This window comes from Oncorhynchus masou, chromosome 33 (assembly GCF_036934945.1).
Source record: "Oncorhynchus masou masou isolate Uvic2021 chromosome 33, UVic_Omas_1.1, whole genome shotgun sequence".
NCBI classification, from domain to species: Eukaryota; Metazoa; Chordata; class Actinopteri; order Salmoniformes; family Salmonidae; genus Oncorhynchus; species Oncorhynchus masou.
The window spans coordinates 2,014,425-2,037,371 of record NC_088244.1 but is presented as its reverse complement, the minus strand read 5'-3'; the positions used below and the strand labels follow the sequence as shown (position 1 = coordinate 2,037,371).

Here is a 22,947-nt window from a genome sequence, read left to right as displayed (position 1 = left end):
TCAAACACTACTCGTATCGTTCCTTTGCGCTTATGGTGAACGGCGTGGTGTGGTATGTACCATACCTTGCCTTTCTCTCTGAGGAGCTGTTCTTGTGGTACCTTCTCGGCGTAACCTTTTGTTATCATCTCTTCCATGAAGCCTTTGTACTCTGCAGCGTAACCTTTGTCCTTCTTGAACTTCCTGAGAATATTTAGAGCCCGCTGCTTTGCCATGTCACGATTGTTTGGCAGGACTACATATTTTTTGCGAAAGGGCAACGGTAAGTAGTAGTGATGGTCTTTGAGGGTTATGGAGCTTGATACGATCTCCATAAACCTACGATCCTCAGCTGACATCTCACTTTTCTCTTCATACCCTCTCTCAGGGAAGTCATGGTTGTACTGATTTACAAGAAGAACCCCCAGGTCGGCCATTGAGATACGATTGGCCATCACCGTAGGATGCCCAGATTCTTCTGCCATGGTACAATTGTTAAGAGGACCGTTCATCACCCATCCAAAGAGGGTTTTCACTGCATACGGTCCGTTGCCTTGACTATTTATGATTTTCCAGGGTTCCATTGCCTTTGGAGCATTTACGCCAATCAGGAGTTCGACGTCGGCGTCAATTTCCTTCAACTGAACCTCTTTCAGGTATGGCCACCTTTTGAGATCTTTCTGAGTGGGAATATTTTCTCTTGTCACTGGGATCTTATTTTGGGTGTAGACCTTTGGTAATGCAAGAAATGTGTCACCTTCCACATTGCCAATCTCTAATCCAGATATCTCAAAGCTCTTGGTAGGACTCTCCTGCCCCATTGTGCGTAGCAGAATTTCGGTCTCACTGCCTTTAGCTTGCAACTGCCTCATGAGTCTCTCCGTACAAAATGTTGCTGAGCTACCAGAATCGAGAAATGCATAGGTTAACGTAGACCTGCTTCCATTTGCCATCTTTACTTGAACTGGCACAATCGCAAGTGCACAATCTGTACCGGCCCCGGTATCTTCACCAGCTTCCAGTGAAACAAGAGCACTGCTGACAGTCTCCTCCCGCCTTACTGCTACACCCTCGTATCGGCCTTCAGAGATCTAAATCTCTCTCTTCCTTCAATGTGCAGGATCGTGGGGTGCTTTCTTTGACATTTCTGACAGGTCATCCTTCTTTTACATTCTTTGCTTAAGTGTCCTCTCATCAAACAGCCAAAACAAAGGCCTTTTGATCTCAGAAACTCAACCTTGGCTTCGTGTGGCTGTGCCTTCACCTGTTGGCAGTCGACCAGGAAATGCTCACCAGCGCAAAATACACATGAGATACTGGGAGAATAAGAAGGGTAGGTGCCTGGTATCTTGACTTTGAATGTTTGTTCTTTTAGAGGTTTTTCAGGGTCACAATCTGCCACTACAGCTACTGCAGTGGCAAAGCTGCTTCCCCTACTCTTGGACTTGAACTGCTGCTTAAAGTCAGCTTCTGTTTTGGTTTTAAAAAACCTTTTGTTGATCAGGGGATCTTGGATATCTCCGTACAAAGGATCCTGCAGTATTTTGGCCTGTTTTTCCATGAATGTCACAAGGTCACTGAACTGGGCCCTCAGGTGGCTTCTCTCTAAAATATCACATGCCGTAGACCTCCATTTTTCCCTTAGTTTGTAGGGAAGTTTTGACATGATCAACTTTATGTTGGAGGGAAGATTAAGCTCTTCCATGTTCTGTAAGTCTTGCATAGCGTTACAGCATCCTCTAAGATAGTGCATAGCCACCCAGTCCCTTTCCATCATCCGGTTTGATGTTTGTCCAGTTCCAAGCTTTTTCCATGTAAGCAGTGGTGACTTTGATTTCATTGCCAAAGTGTTCCTTTAACAACCTCTTAGCCTCTGCATAGCCTCTTCTGGCTTCCATATGCAGACAACTACGGACCAGATCCTTGGGCTGACCAGAGGTGTACTGTTCCAGGTAATAGAGCCTATCCTGGTGACTGCTTGTCTTATCTTCTATGCCATGCTCAAATGCACGCATAAATGGCCTAAAGTTTAGAGGATCACCGTCAAACATAGGTATCTCCCTAACAGGGAGTATGGCCTGTTTGTGCTGTAGTACAAGGAGGTCAGCAATTTCATTCTGCCTTTGCATGACAGTAGAGAGGTTATCATGGCTGATACCCGCAGTGTTGATTCCGTGTTGATTGCTAGACCTTGATGTTGGCTGCTGAAGGGTGTGGTTTATGGCTGTTTTCTGAATAGGTTTTGATGGCTTTGTGGTCGGTTGTAAAACTCTTTGTAGCGGGGTCTTTGGAACTGCACCTAATGCAGCAAACTCAACAGGTGATGGTTCAGGTTCCTTATAGACCTCGGGTTCCTGGTTCTCAAAGTAAGAGTTCATTCCATCTTCTTGGCTTAGAAAATGGGCTGCCACAACATGGGATTGAGAAGTTGAGTCACTCTCCAGGACCTTCAGTTTGGCATTATATGCTGCTATGTCCGTTTCCAGTGCCATTTTTTCCATCCTAACATTCAGTTGAGCTTTCTCCAGTTCCAATGCATGCTTGTCCTGTAATGATGCTTGGCGAGCTAGTAGAGCTGCTCGTTCTGCCTCAGCTTTTAGGCGTGCGGAGGACACTGAGGAAGCAGTCTTAGAATACTTTGTTTTACTTGATGTTTTTGACACATTGGAAATGCTGTCATGTGGTTCAATGAGCGTTTGTGGCTCGATTTCAGCTTTTTTCCATATTTCCACCTCTTTCAGGAAATGTTCATAAGTTCTCATTCTTGGTTGATAATAGTTAATGCTCTCCTGTTCATGTTCCTCCTCTGTGACCAGCTCTAGCACAGAATCATGAGCATTCTTAAAGTCATTGAGAACAGCATGAAATGCTTCAAGACTCTCATCCACAGTTTCAATGTTTCCTCCATCAACAAGAAGGGCTTTTATTTCATTCATTTTACGTGTACACACTCCAAGTTTGCCTCTCCGGGCTGCATAGAGTGAATTTAGATGCTCCTCTGCCCTCTCCAGTGGAGTCTTATTTGGGATTTCATCCTCCATCATTCACTTTTAGTAAACTCAATTTACAATGACACAGTTGTTGGTTTTTGATTGTTAAACGTAATGCCCCTTTAGACCTCCTTTAATGCTTTAAAACAGTCCTCCATTTCAGCATATTGACCCATTTTGAATTGCACATGTGCAAGTTCGGCATTTTATATGCGTTTTAAACATTTCATCCCATTATAAGTTGTCCCTTTAATGAAGTTTAAACACGCAGTTGGCTTTAGATCCTTAGATTGCATTCGTTGCATTGCATTTACACGTGAGGCCAAATATTAGACATAAGATTAACCTACATTGTGCGTAGGATCTCAGTGTTACCCAAACTTAAACTTCTTAATTGTTTTCACAACGCTGTGTTTTGAATTCCATTCCCAAGTTGATCAAACATTACAATTAAAAGCACGTTTGCGCTTCCATAATATGCATGATCAAACGATCGCATTGAACAGGGCAGCTCATTCATTCGCAGTGGTTACTCACGGCTGGCGAATTCTAGGAGTTCAAATCCTTCCAAGCGAGCTGTCCTTGCGATCCGAATGCAATTACAAATACAACAATATCCAGCGTGTGTCCGAACCGGAGATTTCCTTCCGATAGTAATCCTTCACGGAGTTTTTTGACTTGATTGTAGTGGCTTCCTTTCGCCTTTACCATAGCCACTGCCCAAGCCTGAAGCGGGGTTGTTTGGTACGCATACAGTCCACACTCAAGGTTTCCCAAACGGCCAAACATTCGATGACATCCAGGGATATGGTGCAACAAAAATGTTTATTCTTCTTATATCTAACAAATAAATTATTCTCCAATCAACTTAAAGCAGAGAATACTTGATATGGAAAATACATATTATGACCTGTCTGTATGGATGTATGTATGTTTGTATGTATGTCTGTATGGATGTATGTATGGATGTATGGTCAAAAAACTATACCGCTCCCGCATCTAGCAAGGACTCCCCCTCCCGAAGGCCCAACTTCCTGCCTTTATCCTAACACACTTACCACAATACAATGAATAGGCAAGAGGGGGGGACAAAAACTGAGTTACACAAACGACAAATGAATATATCTCAAATCAGGTAAATATAAATCATAATGGTACGTACCTAATATTTCATCATTTACATTAATATTTAATATATTTACACAAATATACATGGAGCTCCATATGTTCAGTCTTTTACGCAAATATGTCCAAATTGGCTCTAACACAGTGTGTTCTGTGGGTATTGTTCCAGGTATTACAGTGTTCTGTGGGTATTGTTCCAGGTATTACATGTGTTCTGTGAGTATTGTTCCAGGTATTACATGTGTTCTGTGGGTATTGTTCCAGATATTACAGTGTGTTCTGTGGGCATTGTTCCAGGTGTTACAGTGTTCTGTGGGTATTGTTCCAGGTATTACAGTGTGTTCTGTGGGTATTGTTCCAGGTGTTACAGTGTTCTGTGGGCATTGTTCCAGCTGTTACAGTGTTCTGTGGGTATTGTTCCAGCTGTTACAGTGTTCTGTGGGTATTGTTCCAGGTATTACAGTGTTCTGTGGGCATTGTTCCAGCTGTTACAGTGTTCTGTGGTTATTGTTCCAGGTATTACAGTGTTCTGTGGGTATTGTTCCAGGTATTACAGTGTGTTCTGTGGGTATTGTTCCAGCTGTTACAGTGTTCTGTGGTTATTGTTCCAGGTATTACAGTGTTCTGTGGGTATTGTTCCAGGTATTACAGTGTGTTCTGTGGGTATTGTTCCAGGTATTACAGTGTGTTCTTTGGGTATTGTTCCAGGTATTACAGTGTGTTCTGTGGGTATTGTTCCAGGTATTACAGTGTGTTCTGTGGTTATTGTTCCAGGTATTACAGTGTGTTCTGTGGGTATTGTTCCAGGTATTACAGTGGGTATTGTTCCAGGTATTACAGTGTTCTGTGGGTATTGTTCCAGGTATTACAGTGTTCTGTGGGTTTTGTTCCAGGTATTACAGTGTTCTGTGGGTATTGTTCCAGGTATTACAGTGTTCTGTGGGTATTGTTCCAGGTATTACAGTGTTCTGTGGGTATTGTTCCAGGTATTACAGTGTGTTCTGTGGGTATTGATCCAGGTATTACAGTGTTCTGTGGGTATTGTTCCAGGTATTACAGTGTTCTGTGGGTATTGTTCCAGGTATTACAGTGTTCTGTGGGTATTGTTCCAGGTGTTAGTGTGTTCTGTGGGTATTGTTCCGGGTATTACAGTGTGTTCTTTGGGTATTGTTCCAGGTATTACAGTGTGTTCTTTGGGTATTGTTCCAGGTATTACAGTGTGTTGTGTGGGTATTGGTCCAGGTATTACAGTGTGTTCTGTGGGTATTGTTCCAGGTATTACAGTGTTCTGTGGGTTTTGTTCCAGGTGTTAGTGTGTTCTGTGGGTATTGTTCCAGGTATTACAGTGTGTTCTGTGGGTATTGTTTCAGGTATTACAGTGTTCTGTGGGTATTGTTCCAGGTATTACAGTGTTCTGTGGGTATTGTTCCAGGTATTACAGTGTTCTGTGGGTATTTTTCCAGGTATTACAGTGTTCTGTGGGTATTGTTCCAGGTATTACAGTGTTCTGTGGGTATTGTTCCAGGTATTACAGTGTTCTGTGGGTATTGTTCCAGGTATTACAGTGTTCTGTGGGTATTGTTCCAGGTATTACATGTGTTCTGTGGGTATTGTTCCAGGTATTACAGTGTGTTCTGTGGGTATTGTTCCAGCTGTTACAGTGTTCTGTGGGTATTGTTCCAGCTGTTACAGTGTTCTGTGGGTATTGTTCCAGGTATTACAGTGTGTTCTTTGGGTATTGTTCCAGGTATTACAGTGTGTTCTGTGGGTATTGGTCCAGGTATTACAGTGTGTTCTGTGGGTATTGTTCCAGGTATTACAGTGGGTATTGTTCCAGGTATTACAGTGGGTATTGTTCCAGGTATTACAGTGGGTATTGTTCCAGGTATTACAGTGTTCTGTGGGTATTGTTCCAGGTATTACAGTGTGTTCTGTGGGTATTGTTCCAGGTATTACAGTGGGTATTGTTTCAGGTATTACAGTGTTCTGTGGGTATTGTTCCAGGTATTACAGTGTTCTGTGGGTATTGTTCCAGGTATTACAGTGTTCTGTGGGTATTGTTCCAGGTATTACAGTGTTCTGTGGGTATTGTTCCAGGTATTACAGTGTTCTGTGGGTATTGTTCCGGGTATTACATGTGTTCTGTGGGTATTGTTCCAGGTATTACAGTGTGTTCTGTGGGTATTGTTCCAGGTATTACAGTGGGTATTGTTCCAGGTATTACAGTGTTCTGTGGGTATTGTTCCAGGTATTATATGTGTTCTGTGGGTATTGTTCCAGGTATTACAGTGTGTTCTGTGGGTATTGTTCCAGGTATTACAGTGTGTTCTGTGGGTATTGTTCCAGGTATTACAGTGTGTTCTGTGGGTATTGTTCCAGCTGTTACAGTGTGTTCTGTGGGTATTGTTCCAGGTATTACAGTGTGTTCTTTGGGTATTGTTCCAGGTATTACAGTGTTCTGTGGGTTTTGTTCCAGGTATTACCGTGTTCTGTGGGTTTTGTTCCAGGTGTTACAGTTTTCTGTGGGTATTGTTCCAGCTGTTACAATGTTCTGTGGGTATTGTTCCAGGTATTACAGTGTTCTGTGGGTATTGTTCCAGGTATTACAGTGTGTTCTGTGGGTATTGTTCCAGGTGTTAGTGTGTTCTGTGGGTATTGTTCCAGGTATTACAGTGTGTTCTGTGGGTATTGTTCCAGGTGTTAGTGTGTTCTGTGGGTATTGTTCCAGGTATTACAGCGTGTTCTGTGGGTATTGTTCCAGGTATTACAGTGTTCTGTGGGTATTGTTCCAGTATTAGTGTTCTGTGGTTGTTGTTCCTGGTATAACAGTGGGTGTTGTTCCAGGTATTACAGTGTTCTGTGGGTATTGTTCCAGGTATTACAGTGTGTTCTGTGGGTATTGTTCCAGGTATTACAGTGTTCTGTGGGTATTGTTCCAGGTATTACAGTGTTCTGTGGGTATTGTTCCGGGTATTACAGTGTTCTGTGGGTATTGTTCCAGGTATTACAGTGTGTTCTTTGGGTGTTGTTCCAGGTATTACAGTGTTCTGTGGGTGTTGTTCCAGGTATTACAGTGTTCTGTGGGTATTGTTCCAGTATTAGTGTTCTGTGGTTATTGTTCCAGGTATTACTGTGTTCTGTGGTTATTGTTCCAGGTATCACAGTGTGTTCTCTGGGTATTGTTGCAGGTATTACAGTGTTCTGTGTTATTGTTCCAGGTACTACAGTGACATCCACAGTGCAGCATCTGGCTGTTACCAAGAAATGAACTCTACTCTAACAGAGTTGTCTGGGGTGAGTGAGGTTTTAAACCCTACTTTAGTCTGCTCTCCTCTCTATTCTGCTCTCCTCTCCCCTCCCCTCTATTCTGCTCTCCTCTCCCCTCCTCTTTTCTGCTCTCCTCTCCCTCCTCTTTTCTGCTCCCCTCTCCCCTCCTCTCTTTTCTGCTCTCCCCTCCCCTCTATTCTGCTCTCCCCTCCTCTCTATTCTGCTCTCCTCTCTATTCTTCTCTCCTCTCTATTCTGCTCTCCACTCTATTCTGCTCTCCTCTCCCTTCCCCTCTATTCTGCTCTCCCCTCCCCTCTATTCTTATCTCCTCTCTATTCTACTCTCCTCTCCTCTCTATTCTGCTCTTCTCTCCCCTCCCCTCTATTCTGCTCTCCCCTCTCCTCTCTATTCTATTCTGCTCTCCTCTCCTCTATTCTGCTCTCCTCTCCCTTCCCCTCCTTTCTGCTCTCCTCTCCCTTCCCCTCCTTTCTGCTCTCCTCTGCTCTCCTCTCCTCTCTATTCTCCTCTCCTCTCTATTCTGCTCTCCTCTCTATTCTGCTCTCCTTTCCCCTCCTCTCTATTCTGCTCTCCTTTCCCCTCCTCTCTATTCTGCTCTCCTCTCCCCTCCTCTCTTTTCTGCTCCCCTCTCCCCTCCTCTCTTTTCTGCTCTCCCTTCCTCTCTTTTCTGCTCCCCTCTCCCCTCCTCTCTTTTCTGCTCTCCTCTCCCCTCCTCTATTCTGCTCTCCTTTCCCCTCCTCTCTATTCTGCTCTCCTCTCCCCTCCTCTCTATTCTGCTCTCCTCTCCCCTCCTCTCTTTTCTGCTCTCCTCTCCCCTCCCCTCTATTCTGCTCTCCCCTCCCCTCTATTCTGCTCTCTTTTCTGCTCCCCTCTCCCCTCCTCTCTTTTCTGCTCTCCCCTCCTCTCTTTTCTGCTCTCCCCTCTCCACTATTCTGCTCTGCTCTCCCCTCTCCACTATTCTGCTCTCCCCTCTCCACTATTCTGCTCTGCTCTCCCCTCTCCACTATTCTGCTCTCCCCTCTCCACTATTCTGCTCTCCTCTCTCCACTATTCTGCTCTCCTCTCCCCTCCCCTCTATTCTCCTCTCCCCTCCTCTCTATTCTGCTCTCCCCTCTATTCTGCTCCCCTCTCCCCTCCCTCTATTCTGCTCTCCTCTCCTCTCTATTCTGCTCTTTTCTGCTCTCCTCTCCCCTGCTCTCTATTCTGCTCTCCTCTCCCCTCCTCTCTATTCTGCTCTCCACTCCCTTCCTCTCTATTCTGCTCTCCTCTCCCCTCCTCTCTATTCTGCTCTCCTTTCCTCTCCTCTCTATTCTGCTCTCCTTTCCCCTCCTCTCTATTCTGCTCTCCTTTCCCCTCCTCTCTATTCTGCTCTCCTCTCCCCTCCTCTTTTTCTGCTCCCCTCTCCCCTCCTCTCTATTCTGCTCTCCTCTCCCCTCCTCTCTATTCTGCTCTCCTCTCCCCTCCTCTATTCTGCTCTCCTTTCCCCTCCTCTCTATTCTGCTCTCCTTTCCCCTCCTCTCTATTCTGCTCTCCTCTCCCCTCCTCTCTATTCTGCTCTCCTCTCCCCTCCCCTCTATTCTGCTCTCCTCTCCCCTCCTCTCTATTCTGCTCTCCTTTCCCCTCCTCTCTATTCTGCTCTCCTTTCCCCTCCTCTCTATTCTGCTCTCCTCTCCCCTCCTCTCTATTCTGCTCTCCTCTCCCCTCCTCTCTATTCTGCTCTCCTTTCCCCTCCTCTCTATTCTGCTCTCCTTTCCCCTCCTCTCTATTCTGCTCTCCTTTCCTCTCCTCTCTATTCTGCTCTCCTTTCCCCTCCTCTCTATTCTGCTCTCCTTTCCCTCCTCTCTATTCTGCTCTCCTCTCCCCTCCTCTTTTTCTGCTCCCCTCTCCCCTCCTCTCTATTCTGCTCTCCTCTCCCCTCCTCTCTATTCTGCTCTCCTCTCCCCTCCTCTATTCTGCTCTCCTTTCCCCTCCTCTCTATTCTGCTCTCCTTTCCCCTCCTCTCTATTCTGCTCTCCTTTCCCCTCCTCTCTATTCTGCTCTCCCCTCTCCTTTATTCTGCTCTCCCCTCCCCTCTATTCTGCTCTCCCCTCCTCTCTTTTCTGATCTCCTCTCCTCTATTCTGCACTCCCCTCCTCTCTTTTCTGATCTCCTCTCCTCTCTATTCTGCTCTCCCCTCTATTCTGCTCTCCTCTCTATTCTGCTCTCCTCTCCCTTCCTCTCTTGTCTGCTCTCCTCTCCCCTCCTCTCTATTCTGCTCTCCTCTCCCCTCCTCTCTATTCTGCTCTCCTCTCCCCTCCTCTCTATTCTGCTCTCCTCTCTATTGTCCTCTCCACTCTATTCTGCTCTCCTCTCCCTTCCCCTCTTTTCTATCTCCCCTCCCCTCTTTTCTGCTCTCCCCTCCCCTCTATTCTGCTCTCCTCTCCTCTATTCTGCCCTCCTCTCCTCTATTCTGGTCTCCTCTCCCTTCCCCTCTTTTCTGCTCTCCCCTCTTTTCTGCTCTCCTCTCTATTCTCCTCTCCTCCCTCTCCTCTCTATTCTGCTCTCCTTTCCCCTCCTCTCTTTTCTGCTCCCCTCTCCCCTCCTCTCTTTTCTGCTCTCCCCTCCCCTCTATTCTGCTCTCCTCTCCCCTCCCCTCTATTCTGCTCTCCTCTCCCCTCCCCTCTATTCTGCTCTCCTCTCCCCTCCTCTCTATTCTGCTCTCCTCTCCCCTCCTCTCTTTTCTGATCTCCTCTCCCCTCTTTTCTGCTCTCCCCTCTATTCTGCTCTCCTCTCCCCTCCCTCTATTCTGCTCTCCTCTCCCTTCCTCTCTTTTCTGCTCTCCCCTCCTCTCTTTTCTGCTCTCCCCTCCTCTCTTTTCTGCTCTCCCCTCCTCTCTATTCTGCTCTCCTCTCCCCTCTCTATTCTGCTCTCCTCTCCTCTCTATTCTGCTCTCCCCTCCTCTCTATTCTGCTCTGCTCTCCTCTCCCCTCCTCTCTATTCTGCTCTCCTCTCTATTCTGCTCTATTCTGCTCTGCTCTCCTCTCCCCTCCTCTCTATTCTGCTCTGCTCTCCTCTCTATTCTGCTCTGCTCTCCTCTCCCCTCCTCTCTATTCTGCTCTCCTCTCTATTCTGCTCTGCTCTACTTCACTATACTCTCCTCTCTGCTCTACATTTAAAACATGAATACTTTAATAATCTACTCTAGTGTTACATCATTATAAAGTTAAATATACCTTGATGTGGTTGTAATTGCCTGTGCAGTGGCGTTATTTAACCAGTAGGTTGCAGTAACATGTGTGTCTTTCTATTTCAGAGTTTTGCCTCAGAGATGAACAGTCTCGTGGCTCTGCACGAGCTGTACAAGTACATCAACAAGTACTATGACCAGGTACACATACAGCGCCTTCGCAAAGTATTCAGTCCACTTGACTTTTTCAACATTTTGTTACGTTGCAGCCTTATTCTAAAATGGATTAAACAAAACAAATCCTCTATCAATCTACACACAATACCCCACAATGACATCACAATACCTCACAATGACATCACAATACCCCACAATGACATCACAATACCCCACAATGACAAAGCAAACGAACTGTGGCAAACATTCAAGTCATTTCCAGCTATTCTCCACATGTTGCAGTTTTTAATATGCTAACTGATGGTAATTCAACCATGCTTACTACAAGTTTAGATAGCTGGACTAATTTACCTGACATGGACTGAGTGACTGCTGATGTTGCACCTTGTCTAACAGGATGTTGAGACCCCGACTGAGTTCCTAAAAAATCTAATATATTTTTTGAATGTATTGGTCCGTGGGCAGCAATGTTGCTGTAGGTCATCGTGTCTCTACTGTAATCTACTGTACTATCTGATAGTGAATCCTTTAAGTACTGATGCTGTCTGTCTGTAGATCATCATGTCTCTGGAGGAGGACGCAGCTGGACAGAAGATGCAGCTGGCCTATCGTCTACAGCAGGTCGCCGCCCTGGTGGAGAACAAGGTCACTGACCTTTAACCCCTGATCTCTGACCTGTGGCCTAGAGCAGGTCGCCTCCCTGGTGGGAGAACAAGGTCGCTGACCTTTGACCCTTGATCTCTGACTCCTGACCTGTGGCCGACAGCAGGTCACCGCCCTGAGGGAGAATAAGGTCACTGACCTCTAACTAGGGACGGAATGTGAAAAGGGCCCTGTCAGTCAAAACCCACACAGCGCTATGAAGCGGAGCGCCTTACCGTACAGATACTGCGTTCCAATTCAGGGCGTTTATCAGTATCCAAATCTGCCATTTCAACCCGTATACAGGAACGAGGGTGAAGGGTTAACATAACAAAAGCTGTGCCAAATAATGCATCTTACAACAGGCTCATGTGTAAAACAGACCTTGGTCTCAGTAGGACTTCCGGATCTAATAAAGGATAAATCAATAAAACAGGCAGCAGACATCATAGCAATAAGTCTCACAGGGATGTACTAGGGAATATAAAGGACAAGAAGGCTGGAATAGTTTAAACCTGCAACACCAAGTCTGACCAGAAGAGGGGGCTGTGGTGGAGTTGAGCAGATTTGAGGCATTTTAAAAAACAGCTGTGTTGAGCAGGTTGTTACATTGAACATACACACTGTATAGAAACTCATTTATTCTCTGTAAATAGTGCCCTATTTATATTACATCCCCAATCCCATACCAACCAAAGCTGCCTTTTTTCAACTTTTGAAACAACTTAGTGTATAATATTTTTGAAGTCAAACAACTGGCGAACCTGTTTTGAATTTGTAAAGACAACAGGGAAAAGCTGGAGATTCTCTTCTGATGATCTGAGGTGATTGTCTTCTCTCACGTCTGACTGACAGAACCTGTTACAGGTGGTGACCCCTGACCTATCCTGTTACAGGTGGTGACCCCTGACCTATCCTGTTACACGTGGTGACCCCTGACCTATCCTGTTACACGTGGTGACCCCTGACCTATCCTGTTACAGGTGGTGACCCCTGACCTATCCTGTTACAGGTGGTGACCCCTGACCTATCCTGTTACAGGTGGTGACCCCTGACCTATCCTGTTACAGGTGGTGACCCCTGACCTATCCTGTTACAGGTGGTGACCCCTGACCTATCCTGTTACAGGTGGTGACCCCTGACCTATCCTGTTACAGGTGGTGACCCCTGACCTATCCTGTTACAGGTGGTGACCCCTGACCTATCCTGTTACACGTGGTGACCCCTGACCTATCCTGTTACAGGTGGTGACCCCTGACCTATCCTGTTACACGTGGTGACCCCTGACCTATCCTGTTACACGTGGTGACCCCTGACCTATCCTGTTACAGGTGGTGACCCCTGACCTATCCTGTTACACGTGGTGACCCCTGACCTATCCAGTTACACGTGGTGACCCCTGACCTATCCAGTTACACGTGGTGACCCCTGACCTATCCTGTTACCTGTTCGGTGTGCTCTGACTCCACAGACTCAGTATCGATATATTTACCTAACGCTCTCTCGTTACTAGTCTAACCCTGAACTGTGGTTCCTCTCTTTGGCTCTGTCTGAAATAGCCCTCTCTTCCCTATATTTGTTTTATTTAATTAGGCAAGTCAGTTAATTAAGACATTCTTCTTTACAACGACGGCCTTATCCCGGACAAACCCGAACGACGCTGGGACAATTGTGCGCTGCCCTATGGGATACAGCCTGGATTCGAACCAGGGACTGGAGTGACGCCTCTTGTACTGAGATGTAGTGCACTATTTTAGACCAGAGCCCTATGGAACCCTATTCCCTATATAGTGCACTACTTTAGACCAGAGCCCTATGGAACCCTCTTTCCTATGGACCCTGGTCTATAGTAGTGCCCTATATAGGGTGCCATTTTAGGTTGCACACTTTGACCCATCTCCTGGTTAGTGGACATACAGATCTGTTATGTATTAATCTGTCTTGGGTTATAGATCCTTTATGTATTAATCTGTCTTGGTTAGAGGTTCTTTATGTATTAATCTGTCTTGGGTTAGAGGTTCTTTATGTATTAATCTGTGTATTAATCTGTCTTGGGTTAGAGATTCTTTGTATTAATCTGTCTTGGTTAGAGATTCTTTAAGTATTAATCGGTCTTGGGTTAGAGGTTCTTTATGTATTAATCTATGTATTAATCTGTCTTGGGTTAGAGACCCTTTATTTATTAATCTGTCTTGGGTTAGAGGTTCTTTATGTATTAATCGGTCTTGGGTTAGAGGTTCTTTATGTATTAATCTGTCTTGGTTAGAGATTCTTTATGTATTAATCTGTCTTGGTTATAGATTCTTTAAGTATTAATCTGTCTTGGGTTAGAGGTTCTTTATGTATTAATCTATGTATTAATCTGTCTTGGTTAGAGACCCTTTATTTATTAATCTGTCTTGGGTTAGAGATTCTTTGTATTAATCTGTCTTGGTTAGAGATTCTTTAAGTATTAATCTGTCTTGGGTTAGAGGTTCTTTGTATTAATCTGTCTTGGTTATAGATTCTTTGTATTAATCTGTCTTGGTTAGAGATTCTTTAAGTATTAATCTGTCTTGGTTAGAGGTTCTTTATGTATTAATCTGTCTTGGGTTAGAGATTCTTTATGTATTAATCTGTCTTGGTTAGAGGTTCTTTATGTATTAATCTGTCTTGGATTAGAGGTTCTTTATGTATTAATCTGTGTATTAATCTGTCTTGGGTTAGAGATTCTTTGTATTAATCTGTCTTGGTTAGAGATTCTTTAAGTATTAATCGGTCTTGGGTTAGAGGTTCTTTATGTATTAATCTGTCTTGGGTTAGAGGTTCTTTATGTATTAATCTATGTATTAATCTGTCTTGGGTTAGAGATTCTTTAAGTATTAATCTGTCTTGGTTAGAGATTCTTTGTATTAATCTGTCTTGGGTTAGAGGTTCTTTAAGTATTAATCTGTCTTGGTTAGAGATTCTTTATGTATTAATCTGTCTTGGGTTAGAGGTTCGTTATTTATTAATCTGTCTTGGGTTTGTACAGTTATATTGCTGAATGGTAATCTTAATAACTTTTCCCTCCAAACACTTTGTTCTCTATGTTTGGAGCTCCTGGTCATGAATATGTATGGTTTGATTTATTGACAGTGGGCTGCCTCCCAAATCACACCCAATGCCCTTTACAGTGAACTGCGTTTAACCAGACTAGTGCACTATATAGGGAATAGGGTGCCGTTTTAGGGACGCAGGCCGGTGTGATTTTAAAGGATGTTTTTTTGCCTGGGCTGTGTTGTACACTGTTTTGATTTGAGCGGTTTAAAGGTTTAAGTCAATTCCTTCCTAGTCATTTCTTGAAACCTGTTTGTGTTCCAGGCCGACTACGCTACAGATGCATTGCATCCACCCATTGTTCTGCACCACGTCATTGAGTGGTACAATCGGGCATCGGATTGCTATATAATAGGATGTGGTTAGGTGTTTAACATGACAGCTATCTAGTCATCCTGGAACGTGTCCGTTGTGTTACTTCCTGTTACTAGTGAGTGTTATGTTGCATGTTCTTTTCTGAACCGGTGTCTGTAGTTGTAGGACTGTAGTTTTAACTGAACCGGTGTCTGTAGTTGTAGTTTAGTGATTCTCTGCATGCATGTGTTTTATTAATCGTCTACAATCAGAGCAGCAACGTGCTAAGGGAACCCTATCTCCTACATAGTGCACCCCTTTAGACCAGAGCCCTCTGGGCTTCCCCACCTGGGCTTCCCAATTTTCCCTGGTCTAAAGTAGTGCAGTATGAAGGGAATAGGGAATGTGATGTTAACTGTTGTGTTTTTCTACTGGCTGTACAATTTTATATTCTTTCCCATTCTGGGTCGTCAACAACACAGAGGTCTGGAACTATTTTAATGAAGAGGTCTCTATCAGAGATACTATGTTGGATCCCCTATGCCATCCTATTCCCTATATAGTACACTACTTTTGGCCCAGTCAGGCTAAGGACAATAATCCAACTCAAATGTGACGCTAAACAGTGGTTAGTAATGACATTGGGGAGTTGAGAGAGAGCTGGAGATCAGCCTCATGTCTGTCACTCTGGCGTGTGTCTGGTGTGACGCCAGAAGTGTCTAGTGTGACGCCAGAAGTGTCTAGTGTGACGCCAGAAGTGTCTGGTGTGACGCCAGAAGTGTCTGGTGTGACGCCAGAAGTGTCTAGTGTGACGCCAGAAGTGTCTGGTGTGACGCCAGAAGTGTCTGGCGTGACGGCGAGACGCCAGAAGTGTCTAGTGTGACGCCAGAAGTGTCTAGTGTGACGCCAGAAGTGTCTGGTGTGACGCCAGAAGTGTCTGGTGTGACGCCAGAAGTGTCTAGTGTGACGCCAGAAGTGTCTGGTGTGACGCCAGAAGTGTCTGGTGTGACGCCAGAAGTGTCTGGCGTGACGCCAGAAGTGTCTGGTGTGACGCCAGAAGTGTCTGTAAATACATTGTGAAGAGATTTGTTTTTATGGGGAATAATAAAGTTTTAATTGTAACAGGATTTGTCTTTTTTTTTGTTTGTTTGTGATGGTTGACTTTTTTTGATGGGAAATTAACAGTCCTGAGAAGAAAAAATGTAGTTTTTTTTGGAGTGATCGTATGGGTCAAACCTGTCAAACTGTAGAAGACGATCACTGAAACTCCCAATACGACAGGCAGGTTGTCAGCCAGGTTCATTCAACTGTAACGGATAAAGGACACGGTTTATTTGATTTGAATCCGTTCGACGGGAGGGAAACGGTGTATCCTGAATACAGGGAGAGGGAAACGGTGTATCCTGAATACAGGATGAGGGAAACGGTGTATCCTGAATACAGGAAGAGGGAAACGGTGTATCCTGAATACAGGAAGAGGGGAAACGGTGTATCCTGAATACAGGGAGAGGGAAACGGTGTATCCTGAATACAGGAAGAGGGGAAACGGTGTATCCTGAATACAGGGAGAGGGGAACGGTGTATCCTGAATACAGGAAGAGGGGAAACGGTGTATCCTGAATACAGGAAGAGGGAAACGGTGTATCCTGAATACAGGAAGAGGGGAAACGGTGTATCCTGAATACAGGAAGAGGGGAAACGGTGTATCCTGAATACAGGAAGAGGGAAACGGTGTATCCTGAATACAGGAAGAGGGGAAACGGTGTATCCTGAATACAGGAAGAGGGGAAACGGTGTATCCTGAATACAGGAAGAGGGGAAACGGTGTATCCTGAATACAGGAAGAGGGAAACGGTGTATCCTGAATACAGGAAGAGGGGAAACGGTGTATCCTGAATACAGGAAGAGGGGAAACGGTGTATCCTGAATACAGGAAGAGGGAAACGGTGTATCCTGAATACAGGAAGAGGGGAAACGGTGTATCCTGAATACAGGAAGAGGGGAAACGGTGTATCCTGAATACAGGAAGAGGGAAACGGTGTATCCTGAATACAGGAAGAGGGGAAACGGTGTATCCTGAATACAGGAAGAGGGGAAACGGTGTATCCTGAATACAGGAAGAGGGAAACGGTGTATCCTGAATACAGGAAGAGGGGAACGGTGTATCCTGAATACAGGAAGAGGGAAACGGTGTATCCTGAATACAGGAAGAGGGGAAACGGTGTATCCTGAATACAGGAAGAGGGAAACGGTGTATCCTGAATACAGGAAGAGGGGAAACGGTGCATCCTGAATACAGGAAGAGGGAAACGGTGTATCCTGAATACAGGAAGAGGGAAACGGTGTATCCTGAATACAGGAAGAGGGAAACGGTGTATCCTGAATACAGGAAGAGGGGAAACGGTGTATCCTGAATACAGGGAGAGGGAAACGGTGTATCCTGAATACAGGAAGAGGGAAACGGTGTATCCTGAATACAGGAAGAGGGGAAACGGTGCATCCTGAATACAGGGAGAGGGGAAACGGTGTATCCTGAATACAGGAAGAGGGAAACGGTGTATCCTGAATACAGGAAGAGGGGAAACGGTGTATCCTGAATACAGGGAGAGGGAAACGGTGTATCCTGAATACAGGAAGAGGGGAAACGGTGTATCCTGAATACAGGAAGAGGGAAACGGTGTATCCTGAATACAGGGAGAGGGGAAACGGTGTATCCTGAATACAGGGAGAGGGAAACGGTGTATCCTGAATACAGGGAGAGGGGAAACGGTGTATCCTGAATACAGGGAGAGGGAAACGGTGTATCCTGAATACAGGGAGAGGGGAAACGGTGTATCCTGAATACAGGGAGAGGGAAACGGTGTATCCTGAATACAGGGAGAGGGAAACGGTGTATCCTGAATACAGGGAGAGGGAAACGGTGTATCCTGAATACAGGAAGAGGGAAACGGTGTATCCTGAATACAGGAAGAGGGAAACGGTGTATCCTGAATACAGGAAGAGGGAAACGGTGTATCCTGAATACAGGGAGAGGGGAAACGGTGTATCCTGAATACAGGGAGAGGGAAACGGTGTATCCTGAATACAGGAAGAGGGGAAACGGTGTATCCTGAATACAGGAAGAGGGAAACGGTGTATCCTGAATACAGGGAGAGGGAAACGGTGTATCCTGAATACAGGAAGAGGGGAAACGGTGTATCCTGAATACAGGAAGAGGGGAAACGGTGTATCCTGAATACAGGGAGAGGGAAACGGTGTATCCTGAATACAGGAAGAGGGAAACGGTGTATCCTGAATACAGGGAGAGGGAAACGGTGTATCCTGAATACAGGGAGAGGGAAACGGTGTATCCTGAATACAGGGAGAGGGAAACGGTGTATCCTGAATACAGGGAGAGGGGAAACGGTGTATCCTGAATACAGGAAGAGGGGAAACGGTGTATCCTGAATACAGGGAGAGGGAAACGGTGTATCCTGAATACAGGGAGAGGGAAACGGTGTAACCTGAATACAGGAAGAGGGGAAACGGTGTATCCTGAATACAGGGAGAGGGAAACGGTGTATCCTGAATACAGGAAGAGGGAAACGGTGTATCCTGAATACAGGGAGAGGGAAACGGTGTATCCTGAATACAGGGAGAGGGAAACGGTGTATCCTGAATACAGGGAGAGGGAAACGGTGTATCCTGAATACAGGAAGAGGGAAACGGTGTATCCTGAATACAGGGAGAGGGGAAACGGTGTATCCTGAATACAGGATGAGGGAAACGGTGTATCCTGAATACAGGGAGAGGGAAACGGTGTATCCTGAATACAGGGAGAGGGGAAATGGTGCATCCTGAATACAGGATGAGGGAAACGGTGTATCCTGAATACAGGGAGAGGGAAACGGTGTATCCTGAATACAGGGAGAGGGAAACGGTGTATCCTGAATACAGGAAGAGGGGAAACGGTGTATCCTGAATACAGGGAGAGGGGAAACGGTGTATCCTGAATACAGGAAGAGGGAAACGGTGTATCCTGAATACAGGGAGAGGGGAAACGGTGTATCCTGAATACAGGGAGAGGGGAAACGGTGTATCCTGAATACAGGAAGAGGGAAACGGTGTATCCTGAATACAGGGAGAGGGAAACGGTGTATCCTGAATACAGGGAGAGGGGAACGGTGTATCCTGAATACAGGAAGAGGGAAACGGTGTAACCTGAATACAGGGAGCTATGCAGGGCACTTGATGTCAACACGTCGGCTCACTATAAAGCTCCACTCCACAGTCAATTAGAAATGCCTGCTAAATCTATTTTTCAACTATAAATATAATGTATCTTTGCAGTGTCCTCGTCCTGACTTTGAAGAATTGGCTGGATGCAAGTTTCACCATCCAATTATTTTAAGATCTACAGGACTGGACGTTTCACCATCCAATTATTTTAAGATCTACAGGACTGGACGTTTCACCATCCAATTATTTTAAGATCTACAGGACTGGACGTTTCACCATCCAATTATTTTAAGATCTACAGGACTGGACGTTTCACCACGGACTGTGGCAATGTGTTGGTACATGAGAACTGGATGGTAACTTTACATGAAGTTACGGTGTGGGGCTTTAACTCCTTTTTGGAAGAAGTTTAAAATGTTTTACAGGGAAGTACAGTACTTACTGAGCATCCCGTTTAGTCCTCGACCTGGTAACGCCTGGCCGGCAGCCCATACCGAGGGAGAAAGGCGTAAATATACCTATTCCCAGTATGGGAAAATATTGTAATTACAAAATCAAATTAATGATGTGTGTTCTGATCTGTTGTCAGGCAACCTGATGGTCAGGCACCCTGATGATCTGGCTACCTGATGATCTGGCTACATGATGATCTGGCTACCTGATGATCTGGCTACATGATGATCTGGCTACATGATGATCTGGCTACATGATGATCAGGTAACCTGATGGTCCGGCAACCTGATGCTCAGGCAACCTGATGGTCTGGCTACCTGATGATCTGGCTACATGATGATCTGGCTACCTGATGATCTGGCTACATGATGATCTGGCTACCTGATGATCTGGCTACATGATGATCTGGCTACCTGATGATCTGGCTACATGATGATCTGGCTACCTGATGATCAGGCTACATGATGATCAGGCTACCTGATGGTCCGGCTACCTGATGGGACTCCCAAGGCGAGTGCTGTTGAGCTCTGCCAAGCGGGAAGAAAAATAAGACCCTAATGTAGTGTTTTGAAAAACCATATTTCACCTCGTTTCACCACAAGAACGTCACTAAACCCTTGTTAAATTCAGCCATATAAAGTAGGTTAGAGAGTGTGTGTGTGTGTCCCTAAACTGTAACTAGAATATGATTGATTGGGAATATGATCATTTCTATATACGTGTAAAGTAACTCAAGCCAGACCGGTCATTTTAAAGTTTGAACCATGTCTCTAAACGCTGTTAAGACGAAGTATTACAAATAAGACAAAGTATGTTGAAGATTTAAAAAGGAGGCACATTTTGCTTCGCAAGTCTCACTAATATTAGGCCAATGTGAGTCAATTCCTGCATTCCCTGCTGGGCTTTTTGCAGACTGACAGACACATGGAACAGAGAAGCAGGCTGTTTATTTATTATTGAACGGGTCAAACACTTCTACCTTCTTTTTTTTATTCCAAACCAACGCGTGACATTACGTCCAGCTGTTTTTATGGACACAACATGGAAATGCAGCGTAGCAGGCAGATCGATTTCCTATCCAAACTTTCTACAACAACAAATCACTGGACAAGTTAATGGAAACATACACGACATGGTTAAAAGTGTCTGGACGCCTCATTCCAAGATCATGGGCATTAATATGGAGTTGGTCCCCTCGTTGCTGCTATAACAGCCTCCACTCTTCTGGGAAGGCTTTCCACTAGATGTTGGAACATTGCTGCTATAACAGCCTCCACTCTTCTGGGAAGGCTTTCCACTAGATGTTGGAACATTGCTGTTATAACAGCCTCCACTCTTCTGGAAGGCTTTCCACTAGATGTAGGAACATTGCTGCTATAACAGCCTCCACTCTTCTGGGAAGGCTTTCCACTAGATGTTGGAACATTGCTGCTATAACAGCCTCCACTTTTCTGGGAAGGCTTTCCACTAGATGTTGGAACATTGCTGCTATAACAACCTCCACTCTTCTGGGAAGGCTTTCCACTAGATTTTGGGACATTGCTGCTATAACAGCCTCCACTCTTCTGGGAAGGCTTTCCACTAGATGTTGGAACATTGCTGCTATAACAGCCTCCACTCTTCTGGGAAGGCTTTCCACTAGATGTTGGGACATTGCTGCTATAACAGCCTCCACTCTTCTGGGAAGGCTTTCCACTAGATGTTGGGACATTGCTGCTATAACAGCCTCCACTCTTCTGGGAAGGCTTTCCACTAGATGTTGGAACATTGCTGCTATAACAGCCTCCACTCTTCTTGGAAGGCTTTCCACTAGATGTTGGAACAATGCTGCGGGGATCGGCTTCCATTCAGCCACAAGAGCATTAGTGAGGTTGGGGACTGATGTTGGGCGATTAGGTCTGGCTCGCTGTCGGTGTTCCAATTCATCCCAAAGGTGTTCGATGAGGTTGAGGTCAGTGCTCTGTGCAGGCCAGTCAAGTTCTTCCACACCGATCTCGACAAACCATTTCTGTATGGACCTCGCTTTGTGCATGGGGACGTTTATCATGCTGAAACAGGAAAGGGCCATCCCCGAAACTGTTGTCACAAAGTTGGAAGGACAGAATTGTCTAGAATGCGGTTGTATGCTCTAGCGTTAAGATTTCCCTTCACTGGAACTAAGGTGCCCGAACCATGAAAAACAGCCCCAGACCATTATTCCTCCTCCACCAAACTTTACAGTTGGCATTAGGCATAGGGGAAGGGAGCGTCCCCCTGGCATATGCCTAACCCAGATATGTCCATTGGACTGCCAGGTGGTGAAGCGTGATCCATCACTCCAGAGAACGTTTCCACTGCTCCAGTGTCCAATGGCGGCAATCTGTACGCCACTCCAGCCGACACTTGGCGTTGTGCATGATGATCTTTAGGCTTGTTCTTGTTCTTCTTCATGCATCCTTGTCGATTGTAGGCCGAAGTATATACTTTGATGTAGGCTATGACTTTTATTGAAATGTGTAGGATTATTCTTAGTCTGCATGCGGTCAGCTGTTTTATTCACTTCCACATTGATGGAGGTGTTTGAAGTCAGCCTTGTTGTGACTTGATAGTGTTTCATTAATAATCTATATAATAATCTGCTTCGCACTGCACCGTTCCACAAGTAAATGTGCGACACAGTTGAGTCGTGGTTGACATTGTATATGCAGTTAAAATCAGATGTATTTATGTAGCCCTTCGTACATCAGCTGATGTCTCAAAGTGCTGTACAGAAACCCAGCCTAAAACCCCAAACAGCAAGCAATGCAGGTGTAGAAGCACGGTGGCTAGGAAAAACTCCCTAGAAAGGCCAAAACCTAGAGAGGAACCAGGCTGTGAGGGGTAGCCAGTTCTCTTCTGGCTGTGCCGGGTGGAGAGTACAACAGGACATGTCCAAGATGTTCAAATGTTCATAGATGACCAGCAGGGTCAAATGATAATAATCACAGTGGTTGTAGAGGGTGCAACAAGTCAGCACCTCAGGAGTAAATGTCAGTTGGCTTTTCATAGCCGATCAAGTTCCACAGCCCTTTAAAACGGATAGTGATCATTAATGGCTGTTCCAGACCTGCTGTTTTTTAAATAAATGGATTTAATGGTGCTCCGTGGGATGTTCAAAGTTTCTGATCTTTTTTTATAACCCAACCCTGATCTGTACTTCTCCACAACTTTGTCCCTGACCGGTTTGGAGTTGCAGACTCTGGGGCCTTTCAGAACAGGTGTATATATACTGAGATCATGTGACACTTAAGTAAAGTCCATCTATGTGCAATTTAACTAATTATGTGACTTCTGAAGGTAATTGGTTGCACCAGATCTTATTGAGGGGCTGAATACATATGCAACACAACACAATAAAAAACAAAAAACATACTTAACCAATGTGGACTATTTTGTTTATGTCCATTAGATTAAATTAATTTGAATTACAGGTTGTAATGCAACAAAATAGGAAAAACACCAAGGGGGTTTTGTAAGGTACCAGTCCCTCTCTGTACCAGTCCCTCTCTGTACCCGTCCCTC

At 45.2% G+C, this 22,947-nt stretch overlaps 1 protein-coding gene across 1 annotated transcript in view; it reads left to right on the top strand.

Annotated features, from left to right (window-relative positions):
- The window catches only part of LOC135527678 (plexin-B3-like), a 194,238-nt gene extending 178,375 nt beyond the window's left edge, over window positions 1-15,863 (top strand). The window contains 3 exon segments of the mRNA XM_064956165.1: window positions 7,313-7,388; window positions 10,672-10,746; window positions 11,278-15,863. Coding sequence (XP_064812237.1) covers window positions 7,313-7,388; window positions 10,672-10,746; window positions 11,278-11,382 — 256 coding nt within the window. The 3' untranslated portion in view covers window positions 11,383-15,863.
- Window positions 15,864-22,947: the final 7,084 nt, after the last annotated feature.